Source organism: Sebastes umbrosus, chromosome 4 (genome assembly GCF_015220745.1).
Source record: "Sebastes umbrosus isolate fSebUmb1 chromosome 4, fSebUmb1.pri, whole genome shotgun sequence".
Classification (NCBI taxonomy): domain Eukaryota; kingdom Metazoa; phylum Chordata; class Actinopteri; order Perciformes; family Sebastidae; genus Sebastes; species Sebastes umbrosus.
The window spans coordinates 23,833,813-23,853,991 of record NC_051272.1 but is presented as its reverse complement, the minus strand read 5'-3'; the positions used below and the strand labels follow the sequence as shown (position 1 = coordinate 23,853,991).

Here is a 20,179-nt window from a genome sequence, read left to right as displayed (position 1 = left end):
ACCTGTCAGTTAAGAGGCAGCTTGGCATTTCGCTCCACCTGCTCTGACCTGTACTTTTGGAGAGGTATTGCTCACTAAAATAGAGTCCCATCATGAAACCAACCCTGTTCCAGTGAATTCAGACAAAAGAATCCACCAGTGAACGCCCCGCATAAAGTTAGTAACAAATGTACAGTGTACTCAAGTGATAATGTGGGACTTTTAGTCAGAGTCCTGCAGGTGTGCGGTTATGTCATGCGTTTGAATGAGAACGAATATTAATAACCATACAGTGAGTGAGAGTGCAGCGGGGACTCCCTTATTTCCATGACATGCAAGGTTGATCTATAATACTAAACACCACTATTCAGCTCGCTCCAAACGAGGCCTCACTTCCTCTTTCTACCATCAGCATTCTCTAACTTCACTTAACAAGGAAGCACAACTGTAAAGTATTTATTGTCTTCAGTCCTCTCTGGGCTCCTATCCATCCATTATCTTATCCAAAGTACAAAAGGTCAGGAACTGTGTCTTGGGTTAGTGTGCATGCTAAGCCTACTTGTCTTTACTTGCTTCCAGGGGAGAATTATGCTTTCTGTTGTCTGGCTGTGTCCTGACCGCAGACTGTGTTAGTGATGAACTTTTTAAGAAATATGGCTCACACACAGCTACAGCGCAGTATACATGTGTCAGGAATAGGGAAGCGATACATACTCTTAGGGAGCACTTCCCTTTCCCTGCTCTTCGGAAATACAGCTCAGTCCTCGTATAAGGCCCCCTGTAGAAAACAAAGGCCACTCGGGAAGGATGTAACTGGGTTATTGTTAGACCACATGGAGGGCTCACATCCTATTTCACACTTTTATTCACAGGGCAAAGGCAATATCATCAGTGTTAACTTATGAAATATGGAATATTTTTGTGGCAGAACATGAAGCAGATCACGTGACACAGAGGAAAGGTCAACAGGTTTGCTCTGAGCATATTTTCTAGACTTCTAGTGTGACGCCACAGTAACCTTCAAAAGATACGCGAGATATACAAATACAGGCCCCTTACTTTGTCAGCACAAACATGCATATGTTATGTTATCGGAGGAGAGACTTGTATTAAGCACAATATCAGTTCAACTTCTGATGTTTATAAAAGGTTGTTTTTACTGGGATCCTAGATTCTCTGTATCTTGCTTGTTATCTCCGTATCGACGGCATATTGTGTTTCAAAAAACCTGCTTCAGTTCTCGTAAACAGCCACACCTTTACCTATGAATAACACTTTGGCATGCTTCAGCTTACTGTAAACTGGTGTGTACGTGTGTGGAGGCTCGACTAAGAGAAAAACAATAATCTAAGATGTGATGCCCAAGTCATAGGAATTTGATCTTTTATCAAATGTTATTGTATTTTATTATACTTTTTTTTAACATTTGTGACTATTATTTAATTTAACATGAATTTAGGACACACACACACATGCCGTACTTCACATCCCCCCATGGCTTTTAAAGAACCGTTCCTGAGTGCTTTTGGATGTGTGTTTTGAGTTGTTGTCCTGCTAAAGCTCACATGAAACTTTGACTGATACATTTGTCCTACTCAGGAGTTTTGCTCCAAAATGTCTGTTGTGAATTTCACAATGTTTGTTATCATTCATCAGCACCATGTCAGGGGGTGAATCATTCTTAGTGTGCGAGTTCAAACGAATACATGACACACAAAAACATTTTTCTTGACACAGTCATTTTTGACAGCTTTATCAGACACTGTTCAGATGTAGCATCAGGGGAGATTTTAATAAATAGAGGCTATTTAAATAAATAAACTTGTCTAAATGAACTAGTGTATCAGAGGGTTTTCACTTTTATTTTCACTCAGCGCCCTCTGCTGTTGGCTAGGCAGAGGGAGCAGATAAAGGGGGAATCTGAGAGTTTGAAAGTGGGGATTACCATAGAAAGCACTAACATGAAACAGCACACGGGCCAATGCAGGGAATATCCAAAGTATACTTGTCTCAAGCCTCAAGCCTCTAGGAAAAGATGATGATATTCCCTTCAGGAGAGTGTTTCTTCTTCATAAATTGAGTACGTATGACATAGTTACAATATTTGTGTTGTAATGTTAAGTTTAACAAAAGCAACATTTTTTCAAGTTTGACAAATAGTTTGAAAAATATATGAGTATTATCAAAGGAAAGTTTTGCCCAGGATAATGTGCTAAAATATATATATTCGATATATTAAAGTATTCAGAAAGAAGATGGTGTGAGCTGTGTGATTTTGGGAGAAGTGTGAAGTGAGTGCCATTTTATTTTGTATTGGATTATGATGATTTAAGAGTGTCAGCACAACTCTTCTATACTCTGGTGTACAGAGGATCAAACATTGGAGTGATTGTTTAATATTGACACAATTGGTTCTAGGGGTGCAACGGTTCATGGTTTGGTTTGTTTTACCTTTTTTTGGGTCATGGTTTGGTTTGTTTTGCACATTATGGAGAAGAAAAACAACCATTTCTAATGTGTTTAAACTCCAAAATATATAAATAGATTGATTGATAGTAATTAATTATATATCTATATTTTATAAAGTCAAAACACCGATTTTATACATGAAATAAGGCAGGCTACTTAATGGTCAAGTAGGCCTATGTTCAGATTATTGCTTCTTATATGTCTCTGGCACCTCATTAAATAATTAGCAGGCCTCTATTTAATATTTATATGTCTATTATATTTTATTAAGACAGTATTTACTCTGATTTCTCCAGTTAAAAGTTTTTGTCAGTGATTTACACATTTTGTTGTGGACATTTGAAGGTCTGATGATCTAATTGTGAAAGTTGTTTCTTTATTTTTGGACTTATTGTGTTATGAATATGTGGGGGTTTTCTAAGCAATGTGGGCTGGGCAGAGTTAAGTGCAATCTCAGCCAGATTTAGATGTTTAACCACTAAAGCTGTCAGGGAATCCCCCTCTCCATGAAGCAAGCACAACAGAACACAGATGTGTTATAGCAGGAGGCAGTTGCCACTTTCTTTTTTTTACCACCAGAGGTCGCAAGTGTCCCATATTTATTATTATAGGCTGACCAGTTTCCACTCAGACTGCCTCACTGCCAGAGTTTGCTTGCTGGTAAGGAGACTTTTCCACAAACGAAACGTAGCCTATATTTCGAAGCTTTTGACAAAAGTGAATGAAACTAAATCTGATTTAAAACAAATATACATGCGACTCAGGTCAGCAGAAAGGCAAAAACTAAGAGGATGACGATGCTGTTGTGTTTAACTGTCCAGTCAGATGTGGTGCTGAAATGCTGCATTGGTGCATCTGCACGTAGAGTTGGCTTTTACCAGACTACATGCGCGTAAAAAGAGTATAGCCTGCACACAACACTAAATAAACTGCATTCAGATGGGAGGTCAAGAGTTGTATGTGAATTTAACAAGACTTTCCACCTGTCAAGTAAGTTGAGAGGTAACAGTATAATGTGCTCTTTCGGACGCCTACATGTCATAAACACGGTGTTTACTTTTTACATTTATGGCGTCCTCCTTACGAGCTTTATAATTGCCAATTATTGTGCTCTCAGAGACACGCTTGCAATTTATTTGGCTGTGTAAAGCTGTAGCCTGGATACAGCAGAGAGCGTCCTTGGTATTTGTGATTGTAAAGAGCTGGAGGAGAGAAAGATGGCCAAGGAGGAGGAGGAGGGACTGATAATTTGAAGACTTGCCAGGGGTACATTGTCAAATTCAAAAGGGCATTTCAAAGAACCAAAAACCATTCACTTTTTTTTTTTTTTTTTTTTTTTTATTCTCTCTTCTTTTTTTCTCCTTTCTTTCTCTGTCTTTTTTTTTTTTTTTTCTTTCTTTACGCACGGTTTGCAGGGGCCGTTTTGAATCGACCAATGGGACCTTCAACTTTTAGAAGACATTGGAATGTAAATGAGCCCAGCGCGTGCTCCCGGCGCAGTGAAAGCTCGGGATTGTTTATTGAGCTCCCGGAGCCACGCGCCTGGCTCGGGGGGAGTCGAATCACACAGCGGGGGCGGGGCCTCGCGACGAAGCGTGCGTCTCCAGAAAGAGGAGGATGGGTGGGTGTGCATGGGGGCGCGTGTTGAAAAAGAGGAGTGCTGCCAAAGTTTGGGTCAGATCGGCTCGTGGAGTAAAGCAGTCAAGAGAGAGAGACTTGGAACTAGAGTTAGAGCCACACACGCGAAGGACACGAGAGCTGTACACTGCCAAACGCAAGAGGCTGCGCGCATTGCATCCATCTCCATCACTCACCAGAAGGAACTGTTTTGAGCTGAGATGGAAACCACAACCATCACCACCACGCAGACTGCATTCACCTTTGGATTTACTGAGAGACACGCCAGCCTCAGCCTGCACGCACCTGCACAGGACTGCAGCGCCGCCACCTCCACTTCCACCTCCAACACCTCCACCTCCAAGGTGCTGAAGAGACAGCGCTCCAGCTCGCCGGAGCTGCTGCGCTGCAAGCGGCGCCTGAGCTTCAACGGCCTCGGCTACTCCATCCCGCAGCAGCAGCCGGTCGCGGTGGCTCGGCGCAACGAGCGCGAGAGGAACCGGGTCAAGCAGGTCAACATGGGCTTCCAGACGTTGCGGCAGCACGTGCCCAACGGCGCCGCCAATAAGAAGATGAGCAAAGTGGAGACCCTGAGGTCCGCGGTGGAGTACATCCGGGCTCTGCAGCAACTCCTGGACGAGCACGACGCCGTGTCGGCCGCTTTCCAGTGCGGCTTGCCGCCGTCGCCGACGCTCTCCAACAGCTGCTACTCTGCAGACCCGGAGTCACCTCACTCCACCTACTCGTCAGACGAAGGCAGCTATGAGCCTCTGAGCTCCGAGGAGCAGGAGCTGTTAGACTTTACAACCTGGTTCGACAGGTACTGAGACTTTACCACCTGGTTCGACAGGTACTGAGGCTTGACAAGCATGCCGGAACCACACAGCATGCGTCTGTGCGTAAAAGTGTCTGTGCGTAAAAGCGCATGACAAAGACTTGGTAAAAAGGCATCAGATCAGTCTGGAAGTGATCTGGTTGCGTCCCTCCCTCACCCCGGGCTGCTTCTGCAGGAGCAAAGCAATAGCAAGAAAGAGAGAGAGAGAAAAGGGGTGTGTGTGTGTGAGAGAGAGCCTCTTGTTGCATAGAGCATGAATAATAGTCGCCCCACAAGAAAGGGAGGTAGTTGGACTCCTCGGTGTCACGTTGACGCGCGGAAGTAAAGAACTGTGTTGGTGTTATGTTTGAATAAGTGCAATTATTATTACGTGACACAGCAGGCTCTGCAGCTCCAGAGGACTTGTTATAGATGAGTGTTTCATCAGAGCAGGACTGCCTTCCTCACTCAGCTGCCATGACGTCTGTCAGAAGAAGAAGACACAATAACAAAGATGATGAAGCGTCAACAGACTGTTTTTTTTTACAATGTGATGTGCATTGTTTCCTTACACCTTTTCATAAAACAAAAAATTGTATCATAAATTGTTTTAACATGAAGACATATTTTTGTACATTGAGTCAAACAAACAATAATGAACAACCTCCACATTGTTGCTGACAGTGTCAGTGTGAGAGCCAGCTGTCAGTGAGGCAGTGAGTTGAGCATGGATGATGAGTTGTGTGACTGGACAGCAATATCAAGGCTACTACTACTACCTGTGACAGATTGTAGTGTTTTTTTTAATAGGTGATAAGGAGACCTTTATCAATGTATGCACTTCTTGTTCTCCGTGTAGCCTAAAAAAAAATGTAAATATTCGATTTGAACAGATATATTTTGTGTAAACAAGTTTTATAAATAAAGATGAATCTATTTATATTATATGTTTTTTGTAGTGGTTTTGATTCTTCAGCTGACACACTTATGCTCATGTGTGTGTGTGTGTGTAAGAGAGAGAGGTGTGTGTGTATGTGTGTAAGAGAGAGAGGTGTGTGTGTATGTGTGTAAGAGAGAGAGGTGTGTGTGTATGTGTGTAAGAGAGAGAGAGGTGTGTGTGTGTGTGTAAGAGAGAGAGAGAAAGTAGTGTGTGTGTATGTGTGGCGGTAATTGAGCAAACTAGTAGCTTCTCTTCTCTTCTATTCAAAGCCCCTGCATGACCTTTTCCCGACTTGCATTGGGCACACGGGGGGAAAATTGCGCAGCTGGGTGAACACTCAATAACCATTATGGACGTGCACCTTCTACAGCGCTTTGTCTGCATTCAGGACGGAGGGAGATTAATATTACGTTTCATGCATTGCATTGTTTCTTTTTGCGTCCTACCAATAGCCCAGAGGGCCTGGAGCGGAGGGGTGCAATTCACTCCTCTCAAAGGGTATATATAGACGCTTTGAAATACGGCCCGGGGGAAAGTCAGCCAGACAATAAGAGGGGTCAAAATTCTTATTGCCTAGATTGAGATCAATCTAAATAAAACCAGGGGCTTGTAGACTAGTTGTATCCCTAACTGTGTTTTTCACAGCCCAAGCAAAAAAAGCCCATCTCCTGCGAAATGGGGGGGAGCAACAACACCAGCATTGTAAGCCCTATTGTGTGCGCCTTTTGCGCCTCATTATGCCAATTATGGGAAATCTTCTATTGTAATTAAACACACTGATGCCAGATTCGCAGAGGCAGAACGAGAAATAACGAGTTTAATTTCACCTGGTGCTCTCTGTGGGGAGTGGAACATTGGGAACAAGAGAGAGGCTGATTGAAGCTGGTCTTATATAGTCCTTGTATTTTTATAATCAACTAAAAAAAAAAACTGAAATACATTATATATCAGCCAACATTAATAAAAAAAAAGAAGAACAGCATATTACTTTCTATTCTGGACTTCTGAAATCTTACAAAAAAAAGTAACAGAGTGAAAGATGTGTGGGATGTTTTTTTTTTTCTTGCGCCTAAAAGTGTGCCACAGGCATATGCACGCTCCACCTCTCTCTTACACACACACACACACTGCAGCCTGCAGGTGTAAGTAAGCCACGTGCCTGTGCTCGGTGACAAAGGCTCGAGGAGCTCTCCCATTGGTTAACGGCTCGCGTATGTGAGCCCTGTCTGTGAAGGCGGTGACAAAAAAATCCCACAAGTGATAAATGACATTAATTACGCTCTGCTTTATCATAACCTCCTACGTCACCGGGACTCAAAGACACAAATCAATGTTACCCCGCTGCTCCATTATTATACGGTTGAAATGATGTTTTTCTGATGTCCTTCAGTGTCAGGCTGCAGGGCCATGCAGGGCACAGAGTGAAAATAAGTCTCTTGTCCTAAAAGATGGATATGCAATTTTCTCCTCAGCTATATCGGGCCAAAATAGATTTATTCATGTCACCTTGTCAGTGGGTCATTTTCACTTTGACAATACATAAGGGTGCGATGTTAATTTCGGCCTAATCCAATGGTGAATAATCAATCACATGCAGCTCATTGTATGCATGCGTTTTCGTTCACAAAGATGTATGCCTAAAACCATGGAGACGCCAAAATGCGCACATACCTAGCCTATAATAAAGGGTTAAACTGGCCATGAGTGGAGTGGTGAGGGGTCATCGTTTTTTTATCTATTTATTTATTTAACTTTTATTTAACCAGGAGTAAAAACTCATTGAGATTAAAAATCTCTTTTCCAAGAGTGTCCTGGCCAAGATATAGGCAGCACCACAGTTACACAGCTGCATACATAAAACAAACATAACAATTGAAAACGAAGACAAAGAGCAAATTTCACAATCATAAGGTATCAAAAAAACATTCATCAACATTCAAAACATCTGCAGCCAGATGTGCCTGTTTCCAAATCTTTTAGAAGCACTTTAAAGATGTTCAGTGAGACCAGCTCTGCATGCAGTCATCATCAGAGTACCTGGCGGATTTTTTAATCCATTTTTAAAGGAACATCCACTCTTCCAGTGTGTGCGTAAATTGCGCATGGCTGAATTATAGTTTTTGGTTTACAAATTTCGTTGCTTTTATGTTTTGACGCCGTGGGCAACAAACGTTTATCTGTGTATGTCCCACAACATGAATCATTTCAATGTTTACATGATAACAGTGTAACTGCCACTGATAACACAACTATTCTCTCTCTCTCAGCATCTCAGTGTGATGATTCCTTTAGAAATGATATATGATAAGCATTACCATTTATTGTAAACACATTCAGTTATTTCAACATCAAAATATAAATGGTCCAGCTGCACTAAAATGTGAGATAAATTACATTTTTGTTTGTTTCAGTTGTTCTAATGTTAGTAGTAACACATCTGTGCATCAAATTTGCAGCTGTGTGGCTTAAAGTGGATTTCAAGTCACAAGACCTGAACTTTTCATCATAAGTTCTGAAATGAATCTGATTATGATAACACACAATTCAAGTTGACATGACTTGATGACTTTTAATGACAAGTTGCTGTCATGAAAATTACACTATTTTACTGTGTTGAAATGGAAGTAGATGGAACTATTTTATCAGAATGGCTGCAGGAAAGTTGATGAAGTCATGGCTACACCAAGAGTTAGCATCTGGATGCTGTGAGTGCACAGCTCATCCAATCACAGCTCAGAGTCACATCTGCCTGCAGAGCAACAGGTGCATCACAAACTGCAGACTTTTTCTTACTACGCATTACTTAAGACAACAATCCCACCTGTCTGTATCTCTGATACTTCAATTATTCACAATTAATAAAAATTAAAAGTATTTTATCACACTCCATACCAAATGGCTTTTGGCAGATAAAACAACTTGACTCCTTTAAGTTTTCCACAGGCAGTGAACTTGAATGTAATCGCTCCATGACACCGTTAACATTCTTTTTTTACAGAAATATTTTCAACTAATGTAAATAAGGTAAACATCACACAAACCTATAGCTGCTGAGCCACAGCTGTGAAGATGCAAGTACGATAAATACGCTTCAGACAAAGGAGGAATGACCACAGACAGAGCAGCGATGTAGATGAATGGAGAGATGGTGCACAACCTTGAGCAATGCTTACAGAGGTGTTAATGTTTAAGCAGAGGCACAGACCCGTTTACATTTAACACAGACAGAAAACATGCTGAACTGTGACGGACACACACACACATGGACACACCGACACGCAGGGCTGTGCAGCTGGTTCAGAGACAAATCTGTTGACTCCTCTGCTATTGATTGAGTAAGGTCCTGGTTAGGAGAGTACTAGAGCACTATGGATGCACTAATCAGTGCTGCTGCTACTCTTTTTTTGCCCCAATAGAAGTTATGGTCAGGCACTGCAGGTCACTTTGGTTCTCAGTTATGACAATAAATACTTTTTTAGATTTCAAGCTTCAAGAGCTCTCCGAAATTTAGAGAGTTCCGGCTGCTGTGGATGCTGCCTGAGAGTCTTCTTCCAGGAGCACATCGTTTTAATTGTCAGATTCTCCTTAAAATGCAAGCACAGCAGGAACTGACATTTGAACCAGTGCTGATGCTAACATCATGCTGTAATGAAGTAGGCCTTTAAACTGAACAGTCTTGATAATTTAGTTTCTGGGATTCAGATTCAGATTTTCCATTCCCATTATGGGAAGTGAGGTATCCGTTGAACTGAATATCTGCTAAAGATGCTCTACAGTTAGAATCAGAGTCATGCACTCAGGGCTGTAGTCAAGTCCAACTCAATCGAGACCAAGTGAAGTCCAAGGACCAGGTCCAGTCGAGTCCGAGACAAGACCAAGTCCAATGGGAGTCCAGAGCAAACTGAATCCCGTTCAAGACCATAATATGCAATAGTGTCTTTCCAATGCTAATAGGCTACATATATATGTGATAGATAGATAGAATTAGAGTTTGTATTTTTGCCGTGGCGGCCCAAATTGCATTCAGGGATATTTTTAATAGCATTGCTGTTGAATGCAGCATTAAGAGGAAACACTGTTAAAATCAGGCAAAGTTCTGTACAACTTATCCCAAATCAGCAGCCAGGAACAACTTGACCAGTTCTCAATAGCTGAGCATGAGTCCAAGACAAGTCAGAGTCCAACAAGGTACGAGTCCGAGACAAGTGCAAGACTTCAAGAAAGTGGACTTGAGTGTGGACTCGAGACCGAGACTGCACTACAGTCCTGCATGCACTGAGTTGAAGTAATGGGTACGTCGATCAATATATGTCCTTTCTTTGTGCCAAATTGGGCGTATCACATTTCATTTCATCGTTCTCTCAATGCAAGCACATGTCATAGCTTTAGGGCCTCTCCAGTGTGCTGGAAACACCCTTCCCCACAGCAAAAGTCTTGCTAAATAGGAGCCTTGCCCACAGCCGCCAAGTCACTCTTACTTTCTGACAAAAAAGTCAGTCATTCGACTCGTGTTTTTCTTCTATCTTTCTAAAAAAAGAAAATCTCTCTCTTTTCAAATGAACGTTTGAATGCGTGCAGCTCAGCACTTTTAACTGACACCTCTGTGTGTGTGCGTGAATAGGCCCTAAACTTCAGACGACCCAGCAGAGGAGGAACCGAGCTCAGGCCTGAAGGGTGGAGGGATGGAAGAGGTGGGGATGTGTGGTAGGGTGGAGGTGGCGGGGGCTGTGATTTGCATGGGCCATTGTGCTGCACAAGTTTGGGTGCTTTTTTTTTGGCCTGGGCCCTTTTGGCCATTTACTTCCACTCTGGCTGGCTGTGGCGGGCTGTGAATAGTCGCTGCTCGGAGGAGACACAAAGGCGCTTTTGTGCTGCGGCCGCACCATATTCATCATGTAATGCCTGTAAGACAAATCTGATTGGACGTCTCTGTCACTTTGATGTGGGTCCAGAGTGCGAGTGGCCCTGAGATTGCTAACTTCACTCTCTATTGCCTATTCTGCAGCATTGATATGGGGGTGGAGGCGAGGGGGAGAGAGGAGAGGTGGCTTGGGGGGGAAAGGAGGAGGGAGAAGGGAGTGCAGGCAGGGGGTAGTCCTCATTATTTGCAGGAGCAAATTCATAATAAATTTCCCCATTCTACAAAACCGGGTCGAGATGATTGACACTACTTTACGCCAGGCGGAACAAAAGCCCTGATTTGAGCAGAATACCAAATGAATGGGGCGAGCGTGGACCCAATTCAAACAATTTTAATCTCTCCCTGTCGTCCCTTACTTCTCTTCTCCTCCTCTCTCCCCCTTTCCCTCACACTTACCCTCTTTTTTCACCTCCAACTCTCCTGCCTCTTTTGTCCAGAGCATTCTCATTTTACAGGGTAATTCTACTCCAACGGATGTGCTAATTGTGCTGGGTTAAACTGGATGCTGGTGGACTCCTGTGATACAGAGCCTATTCTTGCCTAATGACTGTAATGATGGTTCAGAGAGACTGCAGCCTGCAGCCTGGAGTGGGCTGCTTGTCCTCGAGAGGGAGAGTTTTTTTTTGTACTTGTGTGGGCTGACCGGGGAGGTAGAGCAGAGCTGGAGCTGATGTCTAAGGTTAGGTGTAGGAGAGAGGATGATGGACACAATGATGGGACCGTAAACTGGAGCTGCTACTGGAACAGTGGCACAGAATGAAGCCTTTAAGTGCAGGATAGACAGAAAATATGTTCTGGTGTCATGAGAACCAAGTTAGTGATGGAGACAACGGTTAATGATGGGTAGTAAAAATGCAGGATTAGTTTATACGTTTTATTGGGCAAGTGAGCGAGGAGAGAGTGCAGTGAGAATCTGTCATTCAGATTATGTATACTCATGATTTTAACATTAATAGTGAATATTATTAGAAATCTCTTGACTGTGATCAAACAAACAATAGACGTGGCCTCTCTGACGTCACTCATAGTTTTCTCTGGGGACATTTTTAAGCCTGAGGTTCAGGCGAGCTGTGATGGGATATGCAAGGAGCAACCGTCACAGTTGAAATGACTGAGACACCTGTTACATATCCCCAAAACATGCACATTTTTACATTTTAAATTTATTCATTTGGCAGACGCTTTTGTCCATAGCAACATACAAATAATTAAAATGAATAATTAAAGGCAGGGTTGGTAAAGATTTTAAAAACATTTTTGTTATATTAGTTGAAATTCTCATCACAGCAGTCAACTGGAAGTGCACTCGGAGAGCGCAGTCCTCCGCCAAGGCAGGTTTCATGTACGTCGCTGAAAGCTGGCAGAAGGAGAGAGCAGGGTGACGCGCCATGAACGCGTCATCAGTTACAGTTACTTAATGCACAGATGGAGCGGAGGTCTGAAAAATAATTCCCGAAGCCGGATCATGATCCGGATCACCACCATAATCTAATGTATTGTTCATTGTGCCACACCCCACCCCCCCAAAATATATCATTCAAATCCACCACTTTTTTCCGAGTTATCCTCCAAACGGACAAACCAACAAACCAACGCCGGTGAAAACATAACCTCCTTTCTAGGCCTTCGGCCTTGGCGGAGGTAATTAATCAAATGCTCTGACAGAAAAAGAAGAAAAATCTGGTATTTGTGGCTGTCACAGTGATATATACATAGATACATTCGGGCCAAATGAAATGATTGGACGGGCTACCTGCCTGTCTACCTGTGCGCACTCTGCTCGTGCGCTCATTACGCATCACTGGAGTCTTCCACAAGCTGCTGCTGCTGAGTGATAACAATAGCCATGTTCATTGTTTAATGATAATTTTGGGGGAGTGGCTTTGGAGGGAGGCCTGAACGGACGGACGGACGGACTGTCAGTGTTGCCGACTTGGTGACTTTCTTGCTAGATTTAGTGACTTTTGGAGCTAGTGCTGCAAGCTACTTTCTTTGGAAAAGAGTTGGCAAAACTGGGCTCGGTTTTTAGTTTGGATAATTTTTTTAAATCTAGTGTACTCTTGCTAGTTTCTCAAGATCACCGACCATACCTTATTTATCATAGGTGTAATGTAACTAAGTACATTTATTCAGGTACTGTATTTAAGTACAATTTTAAAGGAACTTTTACTTTATTTGAGTATTTTAATTCTATGCTACTGTATACTTCCCTACATTTCAGAGGCAAATATGTCAATATATCAAATTCGATTGACTGATATGATTATGACATTTAGAATTGGCTCCACCTCAACCAGCTATAACATTAAAGTACTGTTTACATCTAAATGCATTGATAACAATGGTCCAGTAACATAATGATATAACACTGAAAGGGACCATTCTGACAAACTAATACTTGTACTTTTGATTCTTTGACTACATTTTGCTGATCTTGTATTTTTGTTCTTAAAGGACCAGTGTGTACATTTAGGGGGCTCTATTGGCAGAAATGGAATATAATTCAATAACGTTGATAACGTTACTCGCACTGGCTCTGCTACAAATGACCTAAGATAGGTTACTCTTACAACAACTGGCTCTAGAGAGGGCCATTCACGTTTTTGTGGCACCGTAGCTCTCCTACATGCTTGCAGTGTAGGAGAGGCACACGCGAGAGGCTTCAGTTGGTGGCAATCTCAACCTCACTGCTAGATGACGCCAGATCCTACACACTGGACCTTTAAGGGAAATTTTGAATGCAGGACTTTTACTTGTTATTTAATATCTCTATAGTGTGGTAACAGTGCTTTTTCTTCGATAAATTATTTGAATACTCCTTCCACCATTGCGTAATAGCCCTTTAATGGAACAATAATAGTTAATAACACCAGAACAGTCATTAGAAGACACACTATTGAGAAAAAGGTGAACAAAACGTTTTATCACTAAAAGAAGTTGGTGTTTTGCCCAAACACCTCGATGCCATCCAAGTTTTTCTTGAGCCAGCATCTTGTGGTCATTTTAGGAGCTGCATCTCCAGACACTTTCATAATGGCCTTGGCACTGGGCTGATGCTTGATTCAAACTCTACAACAACCTCCTGTCACCTCGTTTAAAAACTCACCCATACTGTCCTGTTCTGCCCTCACTTGTATGTGTGACATGTTAAGTCATCAAAGAAGAAAAACGATAACTCCCTTTAACTGTCTTTCTAAAAACATGTTTTGTGTGGGCTTGCTGTTTGTGCGTGCGTGTGCTTTTGTCTTTGTGTGTGTGTGTGTTTAAATAGCTTTCGTCCGTGCTCCTGTTGATCAGGTGCATTCCTTCACTCAGCAGTACGTTGTAATGTCTTAAAGCGTGTGTATGCGTGGGTCTGTGTGCAAATTGTATATTTGCCTGCATGTCAGAGGTCACATCGTTAAGCTTGAAAACCACTTTTTTACTCAAACAAGTTCTTCCCCCCCCCCTACACACACACACCCACACAAACACACACACACACACACACAGTCATGTCCTAGGGTCCTCAGCAGGTTGCAGCCTGCCCCTGGAGAACCTGTTCACAGTGACACACCACGGCTTCATCAGCCTCTGACACGCATCGCCCTCAGCTTCAGATCCCATGCTTCATTCTTCTATTGTTCGATTCAGACAGACAGTAGGACATTTGGATATTTTCTTTTATACGTCTTGTGAATATCTCTGCATGACACAATAGAAGTGGCTTCTTTATGGTATCAAAGCTCAGTTTGCACTTGATTCTGGTCATGAAAGGTTTGTGTGTAAGGACTCTGAATGGAAACATGAGAGCACATGCAGGATTAGGATAATGAAAAAGAAATCAAGTGAAGGTGGTTCAGTAATGTTAAACCGTAGTTAAGTTTTGCCCATTTGTCTGCACAGCCTTGATGTTGGCCACATTTAGTCAACATGTTTGGATATTATCTATCCCCATAAAGTTTGTCTTTCCCTCTTTGATCTCTTTTTACATTCAATGGAAGAACATAAATAAACACGGTACATTTACAAGTACTGCACTTAATTATAATGTTGACATATGTTCTCAATGTTATGCTATAAGACTTATGCTCCAGTCCGTTGCAAACAGTGCTTGAAGTGGAAAAAAATAAATGCCGGTACTCCCCTTATTGACATGTTGGTGTGTGTATCGGCAATCTCTTGCTACTTGTTCCTTTCTATTGATTATTTATTTAAGCATGTTATACTGTGTCAGTCATAATCAGTTTTCTTGCTATATCAGATTTTATTGCTATATTATTATACATTGACAGCCACAGAGAGGCAGGTACACATGCAGAGCTGAGGTATGTGAGCTCTTCATTCAGGTTTTGAATCAAGTGTCCCAGTCAGGATGCTCCTACATATTATGCAGCAGGATAAAGATGAATTTATGACATTATGAATTTCAACAGTGAATACAAGATATTAGAAAATATTGGGTTTTGGGCTCCTCCTCTAAGAAAATTTGAAGTTTTTGACTTAAAATGATGCAATTTTACATCATTTTTGACCATTATTATTACTAGTTAAATGATTATTCTTTTTTTTATTTTTTACACGTATCACAACCTTCATCATTCAATTCTTCTGAAAAAGTGCATTCCTAGTTTTTACATACAAAACATACATCATCAACTTATAAAATATCCACTTTTATCTATTGAAACACCCAACAATAAAGCAGTTAAAATGAGCTCCACCTTGACCAGCTACAGCAGTAAAAAGCTGCTTAATGCACCAGAAATAACAATCCAATAGTATAATACACATTATAATATATAACAATGAGTTGCTGCATAATGAGTAACTTTATTTTGATACTAGACAAAGTATTATTTTGCTGACAATAATTAAATACTTTTACTTAAGGAAAATTGTAATGTGTTATTGCTACTTAACTAATCCTTCTCTTCGTATTGAACTCATGTTCTTTTAGGGATTTTCAAGAAACAAATGTCAATATCTTGAAACAAGGAGATTGCCTCACTCCACTCCTAAATGACGCACCATTACGTAAAGCTCATTTGCATCAGAGCAACTGAAAAGAAAACAGCCTCCTGGAAACTGTTTTTTTTTTTACTCACAGTGAGATCAAATGAGATGTTGAGATGGACGTTATTTGCAGTTCTCTCTCTCTCTCTCTCTCTCTCTCTCTCTCTCTCTCTCTCACACACACACACACACACACACACACACACACACGGACACACATGGACACACATACGTACACACACAAATCTATAGTCCCAGGTCCCCCTGCACCCCACAACCTATTATCAGCAGAGATGCCCTGGCTTCCAGAGTCCTGCCCCCTCCCTAAAACAAGGTAAAGGGAGGATTAGTGAGCACCATTTAGGGGCTCCTTTCAGCCCCCCATTTCATTTCATTAGCTTGTGACCCCTCCAGTTAATTATTTTGATCTGGCCAAAGGCTCGGCCTGCTTTTAATGATCCTGACTGACTCACCGCCCCCGTCAGAACGCACAATACTTAACACACCCATTGAGGGCGAGGAATAGGAGGAGTGAAAAGGAAAGAGCAGAGAAAGGAGAAAGATTGAAAGTGGCATTTACCAGTCACCGGCCGAGGCTGTATGGAGGGGAACCTGGTGATGTTAGGGTGGCGTAACGCCCTCAGACTTTTTGTCAGAATATACTATTGTTCCTCATTGATGGAGTGGCTCTCCTTTTTTAAAGGGTGTAGTCGCTGCAGAGCTTTAAGCTGATTTCAGTAGAATAAAAGAAAGGGAATCCACTGCACCTCCTTCTTAAAAATAACAGCGATGGAAAAAAAGTTGCTCTTTAGAAATCATTCATCTGAAGTGTTACTGTGGCACTGAGGAATTGTTCAGTCGCTACTGGGCCATTCAGAGGTTATAGGGATACAGTTTTGTGATGAAGGTCACATCCGAGTGTTGTTGTGTTTCATCTAGAGAGAGCATTCACATTACTGATAATGGAAGACGTGTTGGGAATAAAAAAAATATATCTGTGTAGACTTTCAGGTAATTTCAGGTAAATCTATTTTATGAGTGTTACATCTCATCATATGGTCATTTTTTTTGACAATTTCAAAATAAAGCTGTGCACATATAATTGCATTTTTAGTTATGTAGTCGGTTTTATGAATCAAATTGCTCCTCTCCTCTCCTCTCCTCTGCTCTCCTCTCCTCTCCTCTCCTTTCTCTCCTCTTGTTTCCTCTCATCTCTTCTCTTTTTAGTAATACTTTATTGAGTTTTACTTAAAACTTTAAAAGGACATTTTACATTCCCAATAAAATAAATAGAGGAGAAAACATCTCATGACGAGGACAGTGCCAAGGTGTGCATCTCTTTTTTGTCTGATGTCCAGTCTTCTTTGTCTTTTCAGTTCAGTTCAGTTATAATTTGTTTGAAAACTGCATCACTAGAGATGGTGACTTGGTGAAGGACCGCTGCACACCTTGTCTTCCATATTTTTATTACAATTGTACATATTATCATCCAATATAATTATTGCTGCAACTTAGGCAGATTTTCTAGAAAAACACCTGCGTTAGTTCACATTAATATTAAAACCGACACCTGCCATTTTTTCCCATACATCTCTAGATTTCTGGCACTCCAGAATTAAATGTTCAATAGTTTCATCTTCATCACAATTATCAATAGGGCACCCTTTCGTTTTAACAAAGCAACTCCACTTTACCACCGCCCGAACTGCTAGCCTGCCAACTGATACAAGCCACATAATATCTTGTTTATTTTCTGATAAGTTCTTACTAAATATCTTTTTAATACATACCTGCAGATTAATCTAGATTCTTATATGGGAAAACACCACCATAAAAATGGTTACACAGTTTAACATATATATATTTTTGATAGTCATTTCAACTGAATCGATATTTAAGTGTGTAACATTTGTCAGAAGATTTCTTCTCTCCTCTCCTCTCCTCTCCTCTCCTCTCCTCTCCTCTCCTCTCCTCTCCTCTCCTCTCCTCTCCTCTGTTGCTGTGCTGCACTAATTGCCTGTATTTGTTCATCATGTGGGTGTTTGCGAAGGGATAGCTTCCGTTTACCCGTGGCCACGCAGCTCCATATTGAACGCAAACACAATAAAAATCTAAGCAGCTTGTGCTTTTTAACACCCTATAAGCATGCCACCCAATACATTTCTCATTTTAACCAAACCTGAAGGATGCAACGTTTTAGAGGTGGAGCAAGCTGATGGTTGCGTTTGTCTAGATATTCCTGTCTTTTTTTTCCCCCCTCCTCCTTCTTTCCGTTCTCTCTAAGTCTGTTTTTGAGCCTTGTATTTGCTGGCAGTGCTGCTGGCCAGTTTACTCTGTCTGGCTATGCATGTAAAGAGTGTCCCCTCTTTGTTCCAGCCTTGGCCCACAGCCAAGCTCCCCCTTCAAAACTTAAGACACACACACACACACACACACACCCACCCACACACACACACACCCACACCCACGCACACACACACACACACACACACACACACACACACACACACACACACACACACACACACACACACACAGTACCCCGCTCACCCCTTTTTTTTTACTCTCTCAAACAACTCTCTCCCTCTCCCCTGCGCTGCCCTCAAATTGCAAATAACAAAAAAGGAGGAGAGAACCACAGAGACAAGCATCACTTTAAAAAGCAGGTGTCCAGAACTTTTCAGCGCTCGTCGATTTCAAATGGAGACCCTTTAACCTCCGTGCTTTTCTAGCTGGTGGCTGAGGTAGCCAGTCAGAGGCCTAATCAGTCTTGTCTGACAATACTGGGAGGTTGAGGGCTGTCAGTCCTTCTTTCAGACAGGGGCTCCAATGAAGCCGTGGCAGGGGAACCCCTGATTGATTAGTGCCTCTTTATTGAAGTGCATGTGTGTGTGAGCGAGAGAGAGTGTGTGTCTATAGGGGCCCAGCCAGGAAGCTTTATTTAAATCCAGCCAGAGAGAGTACTATAATTATGACTTTTTCTTTCTGTTGGTCGGTTAAAGCTGACAGAGAGGGTTCTTATGGCTCACTTCACCCTCTCAGCCTCCTAAAGAGAGATTATTACTGGCCCCAAGAGCTCGGGCCAGTCAGGCTCATCAGCGTCGGCTTTATAGACCCGAGAGAAGGGCCGGGTCCAGAGTAGGACTCAAAAAAGACAAAAAAAAAAAAAAAAGGGTGGAGGACTGAGCTGAAGACAAGTCACTGTGTAATCCCATTTCAGCCTTATTCAGTGATGCCAGGGGACTGAACAATCAATGTGCTCAGTATGTCAAATAAATGAAACCAGACAGAGTTTTAACAGAGGTGCCAGTTCACCGCTATCACTGGCATTTAGATGCGTTACCCCCCCAACAAGCAAACAAACAAACAAACAAACACAAACGGAAGCTGACTGGGGGTCAGATGAATTAGTAAAATGTGGCTGATCCTGTGTGGCCTTGCTGGTAGGAGGTCTTCCTCTTTCACGCCGTCTCTCTTTTTATCAGGTCATCCTCTATCAGTATGTGTCTGCAGCGTTGGCCGGGCCTGGGCCCCGCTACTATTGTTCAGTGACAGCTCCTATCTGCTGACCATTCTGAGATGTGTGTGTGTACTCACCTGCACTGTAGGTGGGCTGCCTCATAATGTATGCATTTTTACTTCACTTTCATTTGTAGATACTCATTTATTGCAGATAAGCAAACAAACACATTGAAGAAGAGTTAATCAGGCAGAAGGGTCACATGTGGGTAAGTAGGCTAATTAGGCTCCATCGGCTCAATAACAGAATGCTGTAAAACCACTGAAGACAGATTTCACACAAACATTGTAAAGCTGTAATTTGTTTTCGTAAGGCCTATAATGAAATTGAATGGGTTAATGGTCATCATTAGCATGTACAGATAAGTAACAAGAAGAACTGTCTGTAGTATATGAACAGGACAGTGATCAAATGAGTATTCAGGTGCTTCACTTAAAGTTACAATCTCGAAGATCTCCGTTTTGTTCTCTTTGCGGCACTTATGGTGATAAGCGGTAATTACAGTTTTTGGATCTCTCTTCCCAGAGATACAAACCGTGTTGCTAATTGTGATTTTTCCCGGGAATGTCGCCACAGACACTCAGTTAGTAATACCGCAAATGCCAGGGCTTGCCATAAGCTCAATCATCATCATTCTATTACGTCTTTCGGTAACAATAGTGACTTAACCAGGCCTGGAATTTCATCATTTTAGGACAAAGCCAATAATGAGTTTAACTTTAGGGTTAAGGATGATTTTATTTTTGATACATAGAATAACTTTCAGTGAAATAAGAAAATAAAAAGCTTATTGGTATTAATGTTTCGTTACGTTAGCCGAGCGTTTTGCAGATTTTGTTGATTTGGTCATTTTTCCTTGATAATTGTGCCTAAGTAGGCTAAGTATACGTAGTTAAATGGTTTCTTTTTTGTCTGTTTTAATTG

General features: G+C 41.8%; 1 protein-coding gene across 1 annotated transcript; it reads left to right on the top strand.

Moving 5' to 3' along the window:
- Window positions 1-3,581: 3,581 nt before the first annotated feature.
- ascl1b (achaete-scute family bHLH transcription factor 1b) lies at window positions 3,582-5,800 on the top strand. Its single transcript, XM_037766098.1, has one exon. It carries the CDS (start codon window positions 4,287-4,289, stop codon window positions 4,890-4,892), a length of 606 nt encoding a protein of 201 aa, XP_037622026.1. The 5' UTR covers window positions 3,582-4,286; the 3' UTR covers window positions 4,893-5,800.
- The last annotated feature ends 14,379 nt before the right edge of the window (window positions 5,801-20,179 follow it).

Excerpts from the sequence above, each read along its gene's own strand:
- ascl1b (XM_037766098.1), top strand. The coding sequence starts at position 4,287 with ATGGAAACCACAACCATCACCACCACGCAGACTGCATTCACCTTTGGA.